Here is an 18,676-nt window from a genome sequence, read left to right as displayed (position 1 = left end):
CACATGGCCAGTATGTTGGACAATCTAGTGCAAAGCTGATGCTTTATTGCTCTCTGACCTGAAACTAGTTTGCAGGTGAAGAAAGCTTAAGAAAAATCTGTATCTCTATTCTTGTTCTGGGTTAATGATTTAAAATATTGTATCCAGAGTCACCATGACAGCCAGGCAATTAGAATTTACAGCAATTAGCATTGTGACAACAAAATCAACAGCTGTATTTTTTAAAGACTCTTTATTATTTTGCACACAGAAGAATCAATCACTTATCTGAATACAAATATGTGGTGGTTGGAGTAGGCCACTAGCTTGCAGAAAATTTTTAGTTCCCATGTGCCGAATGGATGGGGTCAGGCATTGGTACTTGGAAAGAAAGGTTACATGCCCATGCATTGACAGTCCGTTTTTATTACGTCGATTCACATGCTCTTAGGATTTACAAACGTAAAGGGTAGAGATAAAAAAGCAAAAGATTACTATGCATGGAGACCCTCATTGCACTGTATAGAGGATTCAATTTGATAGCCATATTAAAGCTTATTTAGGCAAAATATCTGGAAAAATGCCATATAGAAGATCCCTGACATATTGGGTCCTCTTTATGTGAATTACTTATTACCACATTGTCACGCACAGAGAGACAGGACCACTAGGGGGTGCTATGGCTTGCATGAAGGTGGTGTGAGCCCTGAGAAGGGCCAAAGCACAGAGCCTAAGCAGTAACCAGGTTTTCTCCAAAGCTTCTGATGGTGAGGATGTTGCACTGCTGGTTAATGCCAGGTTGCGGTCCTTGGACACACCAAGGTAAGCAAAACATGGTACCAAATCAAAAAGCAGTATAGTCGAGGAAAGCCGGGTCAAGGCAGGCAGCAAGCAAGAGAGGTCAGGTCACACGCCAGGGGTCAGTTTCCAGGAATCCAGGAAACAGACAACACTGACACAGGGGCCACTGAGGGGACAGGGAACACAGGAGACACTGGAAGCAACAGGAGGCACAGGTGACACAGGGATATCCACAGACCGACAGGAATACTGGAACAGCACATGGAATTTGGCTGGGAACCAACAGACTCGACAACAAGGGGTTAACACAGGAACTGGACACAGGACACACTTGGATTAAGCAACAGGTGTACAGGAACTAGCTCAGCAGAACTAGGGGCTCGGCACAATGGAGACACGTTGCATGAACACTTAGTGTAGTGTGTGAAAGAAAATGGCAATACCTCCCAGAAAAAAAAGAAAAGCCAGGATGGCACCGGACTCACTAGGCTCAGTTTGCAGTGAATCAAGTTTTTTTACCAATAAAGGTAAGTATTTTTGGGGGGGTTTGACATTTCTACTTTAACTACTACTACTCTACTTTACTTTGCGAGGAATTGCACAGATCTCATGCTTCAGTGGAGGGGTTGTGAAGCCAACGGCACCAGTGATGTCCAGTTTAGCTCCAGGTGGAGCCTGGAACGTGAAGTTTTGCAGCAGTGTGGTAAAAAAGAGGAACAGTTCCATTTTAGCCAAGGTCTCTCCAGCACAACCTCTCTTACCTGGGAAAAAATTAAAGCAAGGAAATAATTTTAGAAATATTGGCTTTGATGACTAAGTATGAGTATTTACTATAGTATCTGTGGTATAGGCATCTTTCCACCTTTGTATCCGTGTAGTTACAGTCGGGTCTTGGATTCACCCCCATCCTATAGTTTTCAGTAGGCAGCATGTAGTGGCATACCTGTTCTGTTCCTTCCACAGCTTTGCTTTATGTGCACCTGGATTTGCAAAGGCTTCGATCAGAGTGTACAGAAAGGGCCCAAGACCCTCATCAGCCGACAGGGGCCCCAGTGGAGGTCCCAAGTGAGTTCAGTCAGTCATTTCTGCACAGGGGCCCAATGCTCTTTAAGTACAGCTACAAGAAGGATGATTGGTCCTCCTTCATAAGGAAACACAAGCCAAAATATGGATAAAAGCCTCCACCACCCTCTAATCCTCAGTTACATTGTTTTTAAGCCTGTCTAATAAATCCATAGCATAAGATTTGTTGCATGCCTTTTCTTTTTGGAGACACTTTTTTCAACCATTCTACACAATAGATCATCTTATGATACCTTTAAAGATCCTCAGAAATTACTTGGGTGATGGTTCGTACTCTAATTACACACTGAGTAGTGAGTGTGAAGTGGGTGGAATGTGCTTTAATGCATTTTTAAGCTTGTGCTTCCTGTGGAAGGAGGAATTGGTCATTCTATCAGTTTTCACATTTTGTGTCTTATTTAATCAATAATAATGTCAATAATAAGTTATAATTAAATTAATAATTAATATGTGTCATTAATTAATGTGTTTTGTTTGTATGGTATCAACAATTGTGGGTAATGTATGGCAAGGGTATGATCACATTCCAGAAAAGGATGCCTATTTTTCCATTTAAGAAAACCAATCTTAGTGATATCTGTGGATTATGGACCCTAGTTGGTGCCTCTGCTGACCTAACCTCTTACTGTTACATTGTACTTTTTAACTCTTACGGAATCACTCACCTGCAGAAAATGGTAGAAAAGCCTCATTCTTAACAAAGTTGCCTTCTGTGTCCAGAAAATGCTGAGGATAAAACTCATCTGGCTTCTCGAAGTGTTCTTTGTCTCGTAGGACAGAATATAGTAATGGAATCACTTGAGTCCCCTGCACATGACATATGGGTGAGATGTTTGGATGAATTATAACTTAGACCAGTCAGGCATATGAAAAATTTATTTACCGTATTTTTCGGCGTATAAGACGCTCCGGCCTATAAGACGCACCCAATTTTAAACGAGAAAAACCTAGAAAAAAAAGATTCTGAACAAAATACTAAAAAATCACTCTGTGTCAATGTATCGCCTTCTAATCACTCACCTGCAGAAAATGGTAGAAAAGCCTCATTCTTAACAAAGTTGCCTTCTGTGTCCAGAAAATGCTGAGGATAAAACTCATCTGGCTTCTCGAAGCGTTCTTTGTCTCGTAGGACAGAATATAGTAATGGAATCACTTGAGTCCCCTGCACGTGACATATGAGTGAGATGTTTGGATGAATTATAACTTAGACCAGTCAGGCATATGAAAAATATATTTAGGTATTTTTAACTTGCATTTGAGTTGATACTAAGTTATCTCTGAAATCCTTCAAATGTGCTTCTGGCCAGGCGCCACCATCTTCTGCTCTCTTTTTCCGCGTTCTTCTTCCTACGTCACCTAATCTGGCACTGTGCCAGAGTGAGATCGGGTGATGTAGATTTGGAAAAAACTTGCCGATTGCATTGCACAATCGTGAGTTCAGCAATTTTTTCCCTATTGATGAAATGGCTCGTTCTGCGCATGCCCGGGATTGTCAGGCAAGCGCAGGAGGAGCAGCCAAGAGCCTTCTGGGATGTGTGACGTAGGTATCCAGGGAGGCTCTGCACTCCCATTCATTCTTGATCGCCTAGACGATCGAGAATTAAGGTGGTGGTGCTGCACCCTTTTTTTTTGTTCAAAAACAGTATTGCACTAAAAAAAAACACAAACAAACAGAATTTTACTTTAAATAAAGGGGTTGTCTACTCTTTTATGTAAAGTGAAAATTCAGAGTTTAGGAATGCTTTAAGTAAATAAAGAAAATGATACTATTCATATTGCACAAATATACAAATGCAGCCTGAATTAGCAGTGAAAAGGTCTATAATCAGGTCTGAAACTCATTTGAGGTGGGTGTGTGTTGCCCACAAAATATTTTTTTGAGCTTATCAAACAGATATTACAAAACTCAGTCCAATTACAGCTGAACTTTCGTATTTTCTAAAGCATAGGAAGGTCATTTATCCAAAGGTCATTATCCAAAAACCTAAAACACTCAATAGGGAATTCCCTTGTATTGGTTGTGGTTTAGGAAATCTGTCCATGAAAGCATATATATTGCAGTATATTACTGGGGGTTGGTTATGGTAACGGGATGCTTACGGGTCAGACAAGAGGGAGCAGACTCCAAAAGTCCAAAATAACAGCAGTATTTATTTTTTTAGCCAAGCCACTATATCACCACCATTCACTTACTCTGGCTCCTTTCCCAGCCTGGAACACACGTCCTCCCAACCTGGAACCCTCTGGCTGCCTTCTCAGCCTGGAACCCTCTGGCTGCCTTCTCAGCCAGGAACCCTCTGGCTGCCTTCTCAGCCTGGAACCCTCTGGCTGCCTTCTCAGCCTGGAGCCCTAAGTGCAGGTGCATATAACCCAAATCAGGGTTGGGTTGGGCCAGGGAACCCACCCCTTCACTCCCTTGGCTGGTTCCAGGGCCCTATGTAACATGGTTTCTTTTTTTAGGAAACCTATCCAAACCTATTAATACTCACTTTCCTTGGAGCCTTTAACACTTTCCCTGCATTTCTTAGGGACACACTGTCACAATATATATATGTTATTATTCCCAAATGGTCCATATTATACTCACAGAACTTATTATTCCTAATCAAAATGAGTGAATATTTTTCTTTTTCAACCAGCAGGAGACATGACAAAGCAACAAATAGCACACAGGGTGTGTATAGAGCTAAATCGCCGTGCTGTCCTGAATATGGCTACTCAAGGTTGTCACACTTCACTTGACAGGTTTTGTTACATATTTGGGAAGTATCATGTAAAAAACAGCAGAGGAACATCACTGCTTTTGTTAAGAAAGTATATTTTGCATATTTTGGATTGAAGCTCCACATAAAGTCTGCTATATTTATGTATTATATTTAATTACAAAAACCACAGGACAAAAAAGAAATATGATTCATTTTTTTTTGTACCTAAAAAGCCCAGTGGTTTTTGTAATTTATTATATTATGTGTATTTGTGATGTGGTGTACAGTATTGTGAACAATGAAATGCACACATAGTTACATATGCTGTATTTGTGTAAAAAAGCTTTGGCAGTAGTCCCAAGTTAAGTAGGGAGGGAGTATACGTCAGTCTTGACATCCATAAACTAATGAAAGATCCACATAAAGAAATGCTCACTAAATTGCTTAGTGAAATATGTTGATAAAATTAGAAATGTGTTGTGGTGAGTAAAGAGCAAGTGAGCCATTCCAGTAGGATATGAAAGAAATTGAGTGGGGGGTACCAGGTGTGGTGAAATGCTTGCATTATTGGCGACTATTGCTGGGGGCTGCAATGAGAAAGTGTGGACGAAAAACATAAATAGAGAAGCATAGGAAGAAGTTTTGAAAAACAGCAAAAATGCCATTGAATGTTTGTGTAGGAACCTGTTTAACCTCCCTAGCGGTAACCCCGAGTGTGACTCAGGGTAGAAAAAAATAAATCAGGGCCTATGTGTAGGTTCCAGGGATGTCATTCATGGTTTAGCACCAAAAAAATCACTGACTCAGGGGACGTATGCACCCAAAACAGACACATAACCCCTATACTGGTTTGGATTCAAGGAATAGAAGGAAAATAAAGAATGGGCACATTCAGCAAACAAAGGATTGGTCCCTTATTTAAAATGCTGAGGAAAGTGATATAGAGAAACATCATTATTACTAGTAAGGAGGAATTTTTATTCAAGGTTTAGATGAAGACAACACACATCTTGTATTTTTATCTCCTTCTTCAAAGCTGGCGTATAGCCCTAGTCCAGTACCAGTTCTCCCCAGGCACCAATGCCCTCAGCCTATCTCTGCATTCTTCAGCTGTAGCAAGCCCCCGCATAGCCTTGGGAGGCTAGTTGTCCTTTCTCCGGCACACAGTTTTTGTGTGCAAAGGATTGTTTATAGGAAAGATTTGACAGAGGACCAGGAGCTCACAAAAGCAGGATACACAATGAAATGTCAGACAGTCCAGAGTCAGTAACCAAATATTGATGTAATACAGGAGAGCCCAGCAAAGGCAAGAAGCAGAGCCAAGGGTCATACATCGGTAGTCAACCCACCAAACAAGTTATCCAAGGTTAAAGACAAAAAAGAGTCAGGTACACAGGCAAACATTGGTCCAGACAGCAATCACAGGTTTAGGTAATCCAACAGATAATCACACAATTAGCAGGTCAGCCAAGCTAAATGCTACAACAGGCAACTAGCCTGATAGAAGAGAATCTATAAAGTCCTAGCAGTCAATGGCTGGGCAGGATCTTAGCCACAAACAAATCTTTTCATTGGCTGCAGCAAATAATTTAAACAAGCTTGGCTGCATACAACCTTGGTGTATATGCTGCGGATACCAAAAAGGTATATCTTATGTGAAATCTGCATGGCTAAAGGGAAGCTAGGGTTGCTGCAAGCTGCAGAACAGAAAGCAAACAGCTGCTGCAATCAATGCAGCTGGAGGGACTAAGCAGGGTGCGCTGTACTGCAATGGCAGACCGTGTGGGATTGGTAATTTAAAAAGTTAGCCACAAGAGTCCTGCACTTGCAGTTACATTTTCTCTTTCTTGCAGAGTAATTGGGATTCATAAGGAGTAAGGGGGTAGCTATGTGTGACAGGGTAAGCATGATATAATGGGTTTAACATTTTATTGGGGAAGGGGGGGGCATAAGGAGTTTTCTACTGGCTCCACATTTCCAGTTGTCAACATCCCTCTAGTCCAGGGAAATTGGGGCTTACAGAATGTAAGTGTCCAGCTATGTGTACAAGGCAGCTCACCAGCCGCTCAGTCCAGTCAATTGCACCGCAGCTTCTGCAGATTTGACTGCAGGCAGCAGTGAGCAGTACTGAGCGTCTCCTCTGAGCCAGGGTTGCATGGCACAAGGAAGGGGTAACCACACTACAACTTTCCTGCCAACTTGAATACAGCCTTGAAGTTTTGTGAACCACAGCACGCACATTATTGGCAGTACCCTAATGTTCATGGCCATGAGAGTGGCCCCCAGGGGCTCCCCAACATGCAAACTTAATTTGGGGACCCTGGTCTTGAAATAGCCCCCCTTATTGTGAAAATATCCCTGATTGTTGATAGGATTTTATCACTATGCTGATTGTGACCCCGTATCTGGGAACTTGTTATGTTTAGAGGGCTTACATTTGGTTTAGTAGCAGCTCTCAGAGCCCCTTGTGTACCTTAAAAATTTCACATTTCTGTGACAATCAGTGAAAGAGATATGAGGAGTTATACATGGGGATAATAAGAGCAGCATGGACACAGAAAAATTCTCATGCTCCTGCTGCTGGGATTATCTCACAGTACAAGATGGGCAGGGAACAGCTCCCTCTGCTGGCAGGACAATCTCACAGAGACACATACCTCCACAAGACAAGCAGAGAGAGCAGAGGGAATGGGGAGAGGGCCGGATCTGACAGCTCTGCGGGCCATAGTTTGGGCACCCCTGCAATAGGGAATCGAAGAATTTTTTTCCTCTGTTGGAGCATACTAGATTATGCTTTATAGGGTTGTACTGCCTTCCTCTGATTTAACTGTCTGTATATTTGTGCATATTGTTTTTGAACTAAAATATGCAGATTTTTGTAGGCGGATAATGTAAATTGAATTAATTATTTTATTTATTATCATTATTAATTTATTTTCCTTTTGGTAGAACCTCATGGCTTTGAATTTGATGTCTTTTCTCACCATGTAAATTGAGAAGCCATCAGATAATTAGGGTGAATTAATTTAACCTTTCCCATTCATTAAAAACCAGGACACAAAGTAAATTACTAACTCTGGATTTCTGGGTACTTCATCATTAGGAGGGGGGCCCATCGGAGAGTGGCGGAGGTTGTGTCCATACCAGCAGCAAACAAATCAGTGATAAGAGATGTCAGATTTTCATCACTGAAATAGATCTCCGGATTTGGCTTTTCCTGAAATTAAGACAGTAAAGGTATCAGTATATTTTTCCTGGGATTTATATGATATACAACATGCATTAAAATTGTTGGGAATCTGGAGCCAAAATTTGACATATCAGCTTTAACCACCTGAGCGTTACACTGAGGTCTAGATTTCTGTACCAAAAGTGATCCACTGTTTTTCATTCTTGTCCCAAAGATAATAGAGAAACATTAAATAACCAAACAGGTAAGTAGGTGATGATGGTGTTAAGCCTGGAAGAATGGTGGCATGTTTGCATATAGTGGGAATTTTTAAGCACTTGTTAAACACCTGAAAACCAATATAGTAGAGGCTGTGTATAGTGGCAGTTTCCTTCCATAGAAAATAAAGAAGGGTGGGAAGAAGAAATGGAGGAGTGCAGAGTGTTCATTGTATTGTATTCAGGAGTGCACTGAATACAATGGCGCAAAGATTGTCCAATATACTAATATCATCACAAAAGAAAAAGGATCGTGTGAGTCACTTTACTGGCCTGAAGTCTTCTAAAGAACTTGAACATTAAAAAAAGGATATACAACTAGAATGCTTTAGGGGAAAAGTGAATTAGATTGCAAGAAGGACCGGATTTAGGAATTGGGCCATTTCAAACATTCAGTCCAACACCAAAACCTCCCCCATCTACAGCTACATAAAAAAATGTCAAATTGGCAATTGACCTAAAGGCTGTATAATAGTTGGGTAGGGGTATCATAAGCTAACCTCAGAGTTTTTGGCAGAAAGTGTGCATCAGCAGATTCCTGACATGTCACAATTTTTAGTAACATAATTACCATAGCATAAAGTTAAATTTCATCAGTATTCTGCAGGCAGGAGGAAGCATTCCCTTACTCTTCTCTCACATCCCGGCTGATTTATTTAAGCTCCCTAAGGCTGGAGAGGATACACTTTCCCCAGTGAAGCTGGGTGATCCAGCAAACCTGGAATGAATTTCCTAAATGTAATTTGTTAGCAAATGTTTTCAATCCTGGACCAGATCAATCTTCACTGATAAAGGGTATCCACTCCAACCTTGGAGAGCTATAATAAATCAGGCCCATTGAATTTTGAGCAAGGTGAGAGTCTGGTTTGAGTCACATATTTTTGAATACAGCCAAGAACTGCACTATACATTTCCTTTAATAAAAAATATTTACCACAAAGTTAGGTTATACAAAATCACTTATACCTCCTTTTGTTTCATAAGAAATACATCGGTGAAAGTTCTCTGGTCATTGACATCCAGCTGCTCCTTCTGGTTGGTGAAGGTTTCCCTGATAAAAGTATGCAATTCCTCCTTGTGTGGTATGACTTTTCTGTGACTTCCAGGTAACCATCGAACCAGAGATGGAAATGCATTGTACAGCTGAAAAAAAAGTCAATTATTAACCATAATACATTATAAAAAGTGCAAACAGTGATACATGAGCACATTCTGCAAACACAGCGAATAGAAATAAAGAAATAACAATTATATTCCTTAAATATAATATAATATTTCACATGCTGCAGTGTTGCCTTGTAATGAATGTTTTGCAATTGCTGCACAAATGTGTTCTTTTATGTGTATAGAATAATAATTATTCCCTGGATACTGATGTTGGTAATTATATGGAGAGAGGATCATTAGCCTCCCTTCCACCACCTGCTTCAACTAACTTTCTATTCAAACTTTTCCACTCTCCAAACTTTTCACTCTTCCAATACATTTTAAAAATTACAGCGACCTCTTGTGGCAAACAAGAAGGTCCCAAATCTCCAAAAGACTTAGGGCCTGATTTAATAAAGGTCTACAAGGCTGGAGAGGATACACTTTCTAAAGTGTATCTGGGTGATCCAGCAAAGCTGGAATGGGTCTGGCCCAGGATTGAAAGCACCTGCTAACAAGTGTGAATAATTATTTCCATATCACACTTTCCTCTTTCTCACTAAAGCGCAGGCATCTCTCTCCTGTGCATGCGAGCAGTTCTAGGGCTGGGCATGCCACTGTTTCTAAGCTGTCAGTTCCATCCAATCCACTGGCCGATCAGAAAATAGCCTCTTGATCAGCCCTGGATATTTAGCTAGCTCACACACTGCACTTTTTGTTCGTGCAACAAGTATGCACTAATGCCAAGACCCTAGCTCTGTGAGCTGGTTCCTGTACACCTGTTGCTTAATTCAGTGTTTCCTGTGTCCAGCTCCTGTGTTAACCCCTTGTTGTCCAGTCTGGTGATTCTCAGCCACCTTCCCTGTGCTGTTCCAGTGTTCCTGTCGGTCTGTGGATATCCCTGCATCACCTGTGCTTCCTGTTGCTTCCAGTGTCTCCTGTGTTCCCTGTGTCCCCCAGTGGCCTCTGTGTCACTGGTGTCTGTCTCCTGGATCCCTGACTTTTGACCCCTGGTGTGTAACCCAACCTCTCTTGGTTGCTGCCTGCCTCGAACACGGCTTTCCCTGCCTATCCTACTACGTTGTGATTTGGTACTGTGTTTTGCCCACCTTGGTGTGCCCAAGGATCGCAACCTGGCAGTAACCATCCTCACCATCAGAAGCTCTGGAGAAAACCTGGTTACTGCTTAGACTGTGCGCCTTGGCCCTTCTCAGGGCTCACACCATCTCTGTGCAAGCCCTAGCACTCCCTAGTGGTCCTGTCTCTCTCCGTGCGTGACAGTTTGCACAAACCATGACTGTACCCTCCTGGGCCTCAGAAGACCCCAACCAATTCTTCATCCAGGGGCTAGATGCCCAGGAAGCAACCCAAATCCAGGTCCTTCGCCAGCTTCATACCCTTACTACTTGCCTGGATCTGTTTTTGGTCTCCTCCGATGCACCTGCTGAAGCTCAAGTCCAGGTCCAGTCTTTTGCCCTCCCAATGGTTTTTGTGCTTCACCTGCCTCCCCCACAGCGGTTCTCTCGGGATCCCAAGACCTGTCGTAGCTTCATTAACCAGTGCAATATCCATTTTGAACTACAGCCACAAAACTTTCCCTTTGACCGGGCAAAGGTGGCATATTTAATCTCCTTGCTTTCCGGAGAGGCCTTGGAGTGGGCGTCGCCGCTCTGGGAACGGAAAGATCCACTGACTAACAACGTTGAAGCCTTCCTGGCCATATTCAGGAGGATCTTTGATGAACCAGCCTGTGCCTCCTTGTCTCATCTCCACCAAGGGTCGCTCCCTGCAGAACAGTTCGCAGTCAAATTTCGAACCCTGGCAGCTGAGCTCACCTGAAACAATGAGGCCCTCCATTCTACCTTCTGGCAGGGTCTGTCAGGCTGCATCAAGGATGAGTTGGCTGGTCGAGAGATCCCCTCCTCTTTGGATGACCTGATTTCCCTTGCCATTTAGATTGATATTCCCTTTCAGGAAGGTTTCCAGGAGAGATCTCACTTTGGTAAAGGTTACTCACCCCGATTAGCGCCATCCTTTCAGGGGCCTCTGGAACCTCCAGACCCTCCTGTTTATCCTTCTGTGGAAGAACCCACACAATTGAGTCTACCACGTCTGTCTTTAGAATCAACAGGCCTCTGCGTCTATTGCGAACAGAAAGGCCACTTCATTAGGCTATGTCCACAAAGGCAGGGACTTCACTGCCTAGCATGCTCTGAGGGGGGCATGCTAGGTCACTCTTGCTACCATCCACACAGAGTCCCTCCATAGCTATTTACCTTTGCAACAACAGCTCCACACTGGCCCTTGAGGCCTTCATCGACTCTGGAGCAGCTGGAAATTTCATTTCAGCCACCCTTGTCAAGGAATGTGCATTCTCATAGCCTCTGTGAATCTCTGCCGTCGATGGGACCCTCCCTTCATGTGGATTTATCTGCTTCCAGACTAGACCCATTGAAATGTCTGTTGGTGTGCTACATCACAAAACCATAACTTTTTTTGTGCTTCCTTAAGCCACCTCTGCAGTCATTCTGGGCCTCCCATGGCTTCAACTACACTCCCCAGTGCTAGACTAGTCTACTCCAGAGATATTGGCTTGGGATCCCTTCTGTCATTCCAAATACCTGACCAAGCTCACACCTATCAGGCTTCTTGCAATCAGCTGTGACTGCAGGTGAGTTCATCTAAGTTCATTTCCCACGGTCACTGGGCTGTAATTATCATTGATAAGTACAGCCCAATGACTGTGGGAACCTGCGGTCACACGTGGGTGTCTCCAATCAGCTGTGGCTGCAGGCCAACTCAGATGAACTCTAAATTCGGCGAGAACATGACCTTGTGGCAAATCACAAGGCCGTTCTCACTTACATGTTCTGTAAGCGAGAAAGGCCCGATTTGCTGGGAGATCGCAATTACAAATTTCGCTCGCTCATCCCTAGCCTTTTCCAAGTGCAAGGCTGAGCAACTACCTTCTCATGAGTCCTATGACTGCGCAATAGACCTCATTCCTAACTCCACACCTCCAAGAGGTCGAGTTTACCCCTCAGTCTCCCTGAGACCCAGGCAATGAGCGAGTATATCAAAGAAAATCTTCAACAGGAATTATATTTAAGTCCTCTTTCCCTGCTGGGGCAGGGTTTTTCTTTGTCGAGAAAAAAGACGGGTCTCTCGGGCCATACATTGATTACCGCAGTCTGAATACAATTACCATAAAGAACCACTTTATACATCTGTGTTGTAGTCTTTTCAGGGGATATTCTGATTTTTCTTCAGACTTGCTTACTCACAGACAACATGTTTGACTGGTATTACAGCGGCTCAGAGATAACGGACACTATGCAAAGGCAGAGAAACGCCTGTTTGAACTTCCTCAGGTACCGTTCCTGGGTTAGATTGTTTCCAAAGAAGGTCTCTCTATGGATCCAGAAAAGGTTGCAGCTATTTCCAACTGGCCTCTGCCTTGCGGCCTTAGGGCTATTCAGCCCTTCGTGTCATTACCTTCAAACCTGGTTCTGCTAACTCCAGAGCTGACACTTTATCGCTCCTTTGACCCACAGGACTCCGAGACTACTGTGGAGCCAAAGTTTATCATTTGTCCAGCCAGCATCCTCGCCCTGACCTCCATCCAGGAGTCCGCTATTCCTCCAGGTAAAACCTAGGTGCCACCTCAACTTCGCACCAGAATGTTGTGATGGGCAAATGATTCCAAACTTGCTTGTCATCCGGGCATTCATAGAACATTCACACTTCTCTTGGGACAGTACTGGTGGCCTAATCTTCATAAGGATGTAACAGACTATGTCAAGGCATGTACTGTCTGTGCTCAAACAAAGTCTGCCACCTGTGCCCCAGCAGGCCCACTTCTCCCACTTCTCATTCCCATAAAACTTTGGTGTCATCTATTCGTGGATTTTTTCAGGGCTCTCCCTCCTTCTGATGGCTGTACGGTTATTTGGGTAGTTGTAGATTGTTTTTCTAAAATGGCCCACTTAGTACCTCTCCCAGCTCTACCATCTGCTGTCGCATTGGTGCCAATTTTCATTCAGGAAATTTTCCGACTTCACAGTATACCCACTAATATTGTGTTAGATAACAGGGTGCAGTTTGGAAAGGCTTCTGCAAATCTTTTGGCATCTCCGCAGAGTTCTCTTCAGCCTATCATCCACAGACTATTGGGCAGACAGAGAGAGTCAATCAGTCCTTGGAGCAATATCTTTGAGCCCTGGTATCCTCTCACCATGATGACTCGGTGACTCTGCTACCTTGAGCAGAGTTTGCTCACAATAATCATGTCAGCACCAGTACAAAGGAGTCTCCATTCTTCATCGTCTTCCTCGCCTTCCGTCTCCTATACCCTGCTTTGCCGTTGTACCCGCACTCAGTGCCCTGCAGAGGGACTTCAACCGTATATGGGCTTCAACCTCAGAGCATCCAAATCAGTCAGTGTTTCATTACAAGAAGTCTGCTGATCGACGTAGTCGTAAGGCGCCTCTTTTCCAACCTGGGGATACAGCCTGGCTCTCCACACGGAACATTTGTTGTAAGGTGCCTTTTCTGAAGTTTTCTCCAGGGTTCATCAGACCTTATGCTATTTCTGCCAAGGTTAACCCAGTTTGCTACAAGCTACGTCTTCCCTCACATCTCAAGCTGCGCAATGCCATCCATGTGTCTCTGTTTAAGCCATTGGTCCTGAACCGCTTTTCTCATCCCTCTCTGTTGGCTACTCCTGCACCAGATTCTTCTCAGGAATATGATGTCCATCAAATTCTGGATTCCAACTTTTCTTGCCAAAAGCTAATGTACCTAATTGATTGGAAGGGTTTTGGTCCTGAGGAAAGATCATGGGTTCCAGCTACAGATGTGTGTGCAGCTCCTGTGTTAACCTATCCATGTCCAGTCTGTTGATTCCCACCCAACTTCCCTGTGCTCGTCCAGTGTTCCTGTCAGTCTGTGGATATCCCTGCATCACCAGTGCCTCCTGTTGCTTTCAGTGTCTTCTGTGTTCCCTGTGCCTGCAGGGGCCTCTGTGTCACTGGTGTCTGATTTCTGAATCCCTGGCTATTGACCCCTGGTATGTAACCTGCCCTCCCTTGCTTGCTGCCTGCCTCGACCCTGGCTTTCCTTAGCTATCCTTCTGCTATGTGATTTAGTACCATGTGCCCAAGGACCACAACCTGGCAGTAACCAGCGGCACAACATCCTCACCATCAGAGGCTCTGAAGAAAACCTGGTTACTGCTTAGACTCTGCGCCTTGGCCCTTCTCAGGGCTCACTCCACCTCCGTATAAGCCATAGCACTCCCTAGTGGTCCTGTCTCTCCTTACATGACAATCCATAGTGCATTATTTTTAAAACATTTATTTAAAAGAGAAATAAATACAGTTACATGGGCCCTGTTTGTATATCCTTTTATTCACTTATTACATGTTAATGTATCCTGTACTTTTGAGTTGGTTATGATGGGTCATTTCCTTTAAAATGATTTCTTTGTGCGTGGTTGTTGGCCCCTGATAGGTAGTACTGTGTACTCATGAAAGTTTGTAACACATGTATCCAGTGGCAAGAGTTTGTTACACACTTTACATAAGGAAACAGCACCATCTACTGGTGTGTCCCTAGTATAAATCCAGGATCCTTTTTCTAAATGCATTTTGAGGGTGGAAAAAATATTGGTTTATGCTCAAGTATATAATGCATTCTCCCATTTCAGTTTCTCTGTTTTCTTTTTAGAATTATATTATATGGTACATGTGCCAGAGATTTGCTCCTGGCAAGTTTCCTCCTTTTACTAAACCTCCCTACATCAAGATACATCTTACATTTCTATATGCAAAATTACCACAATCAACAACTTTCAGGGACACGGTATCCCCCCCTCCTATCGTTCCTTGTTATCTACGAGCATTTTGCTAGCTTGTGTATTCTTAAAAAGCCAAATTGACGGCATTCCACCCATAGACTTTATTATGTTACAATAAAGATAAACTTACAAAAACCATTGGGCTTCCAATAATTTTGATGTTTTCAGTGACGATTGACATAAGTCTGTGAAGCTTTGGATCATTATACTCAAAGCGATGGCCCATTACGATAGATACAATAATATTGGCCACAGCAGCAAATATGATTGTGGTTTTTTCAAATGGTTCTCCTGCAAGAAGAGCAAAACTTTACTAGGAGCATGCAAGTGTACATAAAATGTCTGTTTAAAATAAAAGCAATTTGTATGTTCTGTAAAGCAAACTTCATGCTAGTCTAAAGGCAGAGAGAGGGAATATCTGAGAACAGTTTAAAATTAGAGCTGTTCCAAATATGAATCCAAAGGTATGATAAAAAAATTAGACAATCTGCCAATCAGACTGCATGATTGAGTAGTGACAATGCCCTACATAAAAGAACTCTATACCTTTAGCAACAAGACTAGAATCCATTACTGACCTTTGTGGGCTTTGAAGCTTTTTACCAAATTTTTACACTCTTCAAGGATCCTATCTTCTATTGTTCTTTTCCCCATTCCAAAATCTCGAAGTGTAGAAAGAGTAAATCGTCTCATGACCTTCCAGGTATTACCATTAGAAAATATAAGACCTGACAAAAAAATAAAACACATATACATTATATCAATCTACAGAATTCCAAGCTTTCTTTATTCCTGTGATGCAGATGGGTTGCAAAAGACTGTAATCATGGGGTGCACATGACTGCTGGAGATCCAACTCTAGTGGGAAGGACTACGTATAGGATAGGTTAGGAAAATAACACACAGAATTTTTACTTCACTTAAAAAGATAGACAACCCTTTTATATAAAGTAAAAATGTGTTTGTTCTTTTTTCCTAGTTAACTTTTTTCTTAAAAAAAAAGGAGAAGGCCCCTCCCCTTCTGTCTTTAGCACTGCGGTGGTATGGACTGAATGGGAGCTCAAAACTTCCTGGGCTGCTTCTTGAACTTGGGCTTGACAGAATGGGCTTTTCCCTGCAAAGGAAAAAAAGGGCAAATCTCACGCATGCTCAGTGAGATCCGCACTGTTTTTTATTACATTTACAGGGGGAGATGCCAGCCAATCTCACGCATTAGCCATGCAAAATCAAAAAAGGATGAATACGGAAGAAGATGGTGGGGCGCGGCAGTTGTTCTGTGCCGGGTTGAAGAAAGAATCCTGGACAGCTCAGGACTGAATCAAGACCAGCAGTGGAGGGATCAAGGACTCTGCAAAAATAAAGTGTATTTTATTTTAATAACTGTTCCTCTTTAAGCATTGCATGTTTTCTGAATCTGGAACAAAACTTCCAATGAGACACAGTGTTGACAGTTTGCTGTGCAGCTAGGCTAGGTCATTTTGGCCACTGAGATGCCTATACAATCAGTTAATCCAGGAATGTCAAATTCTAGCCCGCAGGCCAAATCTGGCCCAGAACACACTTTTTTTTGGCCCCTAAAAGAATTCCCAATATGAATTGCAGCTGGCCCACCCTTTACTGCAATTCATAGTAACGCTGTGCTAGCTGCAATTCCTATTAAGCTGCTGTTCTAAAGACGTGAGTACAATGCCGCTACTACAATTCTCCGCATCAGTCGCATCTCTAGACCAGCAGCCTCTCTACCCATGCGTGGCCCCGCATTTTATAGACGCAAGTGATGCCGTGAATTGTAGTAGCGGTATCACTTGTGTCTATTGAATGGCAGCCTATGCGTGGACCCCGCTGAGTTTATACTGACCGGTAAGCCAGAGAATTGTGCCAGAGAATGCAAAGTGTAACCAAATGAATGCAGCAATTCATTTGGTTTCACATTGCATTCTCTGGCAAAGTAAAACAATTAAAAAACACAATAAGAAGAAACAAGACTACTTACCCGGCTATACTACTGACAACCATGCAGATTACACCAAAGTGAAAGTTTTGTCACACTTCAAGATAAGTAAAATCCAAAACACTTCTTCATAGCTTATTGTGGTCTTTTTATTTTTCTATCATGCAGTACTCTAGGGATCAATAATAAAGCTATTTTTGAAACTGGCATTCACTCCTTGTGGAAAATCTCCCAGGTTCATGCATTTCAACAGCAGTAATTTATTCTCCACCAGGGAATGTTTCCTTGAATGTCAGATTCACTGCTTTATAAATAAAGGCACACTCATTCTACACTGTAAATTTAAATTAAGGCTTGGTTTAAGTTTTTAATTTCAGCCCTCTGTGTATTTCAGTTTGACACCCCTGAGTTAATGTCTCCTGCAGGCTTGATAGGCAGCACGGTGGCCATCTAAAGGCACATTTAAGGCATGATACAACACCACTGATCCAACATTCTGAGCTGCTATTAGAAATAGGTGAGGGTAAATCCAACAAGGGTCACACCTCAATGGAGACCACTTTCTAAGATAAAAATGTTGTTCACTTTGGAGAGATTTCCTATCATTTTTAGGTATTTCTTTAAATGTTGTTCACTTTGGAGAGATTTCCTATCATTTTTAGGTATTTCTTTAGGACAAAAAATGAAATGAAATCTACCTAGTACTGTGGAAAGCAAATAATAACTTCATTGGGGTTTAAATTCTTCCGTTTCATTAAAAAAAAATGAATTGACGTACATTATTACAAAATTGACTTATCCTTTATACCTCTTGCCCTGAGTTAAGCTGTGCAAAAATACGTGGGTGCAGCCAGTACAATGAAGAGTTGCACCGCTAAATGCGGAACCATGGCCATTAGATTAGTGTAAACATTTGAAGGGGTAGATTGAGCCAGGGAAAGAAAGTTACAAGGATGAATGCACTTTGTTTTAACCCCCTAGTGTTCTAATTCTGTCCCTATTTCTATGCAAAAAGCGGTACATTTTTTTTTGCATGGAAATTTATTTTACATTGTAGGCTATAATTCTTAGGCATAACTCACTGAAATATCTCCAATATTTAATAAATGTAATAATAAACTTTAAATAAAAAAACACAAAAAATTGGTTAAAAAATAAACAAAAAACAAGTGAAACATAATTTAACTGTTCAGTGGCATGTATAATATATAAATTATATAATTATATATATATATTATATGAAGATTTCCTTGTATTGGATTGTATTTGGACTGGAATGCAGCTATTTTGTATTGAATCCAATGCAAAATGATTCGAATTTCCCGCCGATCCTCCGGCCCGCACTGACGCATGCACCTACATCACCGGGAAACCCCAGAGATTGTCCCTGCAGTTCGCGTCTGAAGATTGGAGGAGGTGGACGTGTCCCCTGGACCTGCGGGGACCAGCAGGATGCCGGGGTATGCTGACGGAGCAAGGTAAGTGGGTTTTTTTCACACTCCGGATTACCACTGGGGTAGTTAAAGTGTACTCAACATATAAAAATGAAAAAAAACTCCAAAAACCATTATCATTCCTTTTTCCACACTGACTCAAATTGGCCAAATTTTTGTTGCCTAGTCCTGAAATTAATACATTTGAAAATGTACACAAACAAGTACAGTGGTTTGTATTTGGATCATTGACAAATGAAGTCCATAACTAATT

The 18,676-nt window shown here is 42.3% G+C and overlaps 1 protein-coding gene across 1 annotated transcript in view; it reads right to left on the bottom strand.

Annotated features, from left to right (window-relative positions):
• Positions 1–1,356: 1,356 nt before the first annotated feature.
• The window catches only part of LOC140328592 (cytochrome P450 2C29-like), a 19,275-nt gene continuing 1,955 nt past the window's right edge, over positions 1,357–18,676 (bottom strand). Inside the window, exons 2-8 of the mRNA XM_072408318.1 lie at positions 15,597–15,746; positions 15,149–15,309; positions 8,982–9,158; positions 7,644–7,785; positions 2,884–2,985; positions 2,529–2,630; positions 1,357–1,541 (exon numbers count right to left, since the gene is read on the bottom strand). Of these exons, the coding sequence (XP_072264419.1) occupies positions 1,357–1,541; positions 2,529–2,630; positions 2,884–2,985; positions 7,644–7,785; positions 8,982–9,158; positions 15,149–15,309; positions 15,597–15,746 (1,019 nt within the window). The remainder of the gene's footprint in view (positions 1,542–2,528; positions 2,631–2,883; positions 2,986–7,643; positions 7,786–8,981; positions 9,159–15,148; positions 15,310–15,596; positions 15,747–18,676) is intronic.

This window comes from Pyxicephalus adspersus, chromosome 4 (assembly GCF_032062135.1).
Source record: "Pyxicephalus adspersus chromosome 4, UCB_Pads_2.0, whole genome shotgun sequence".
In the NCBI taxonomy this organism is placed as follows: Eukaryota; Metazoa; Chordata; class Amphibia; order Anura; family Pyxicephalidae; genus Pyxicephalus; species Pyxicephalus adspersus.
This window is presented reverse-complemented; position numbering and strand designations above follow the sequence as displayed.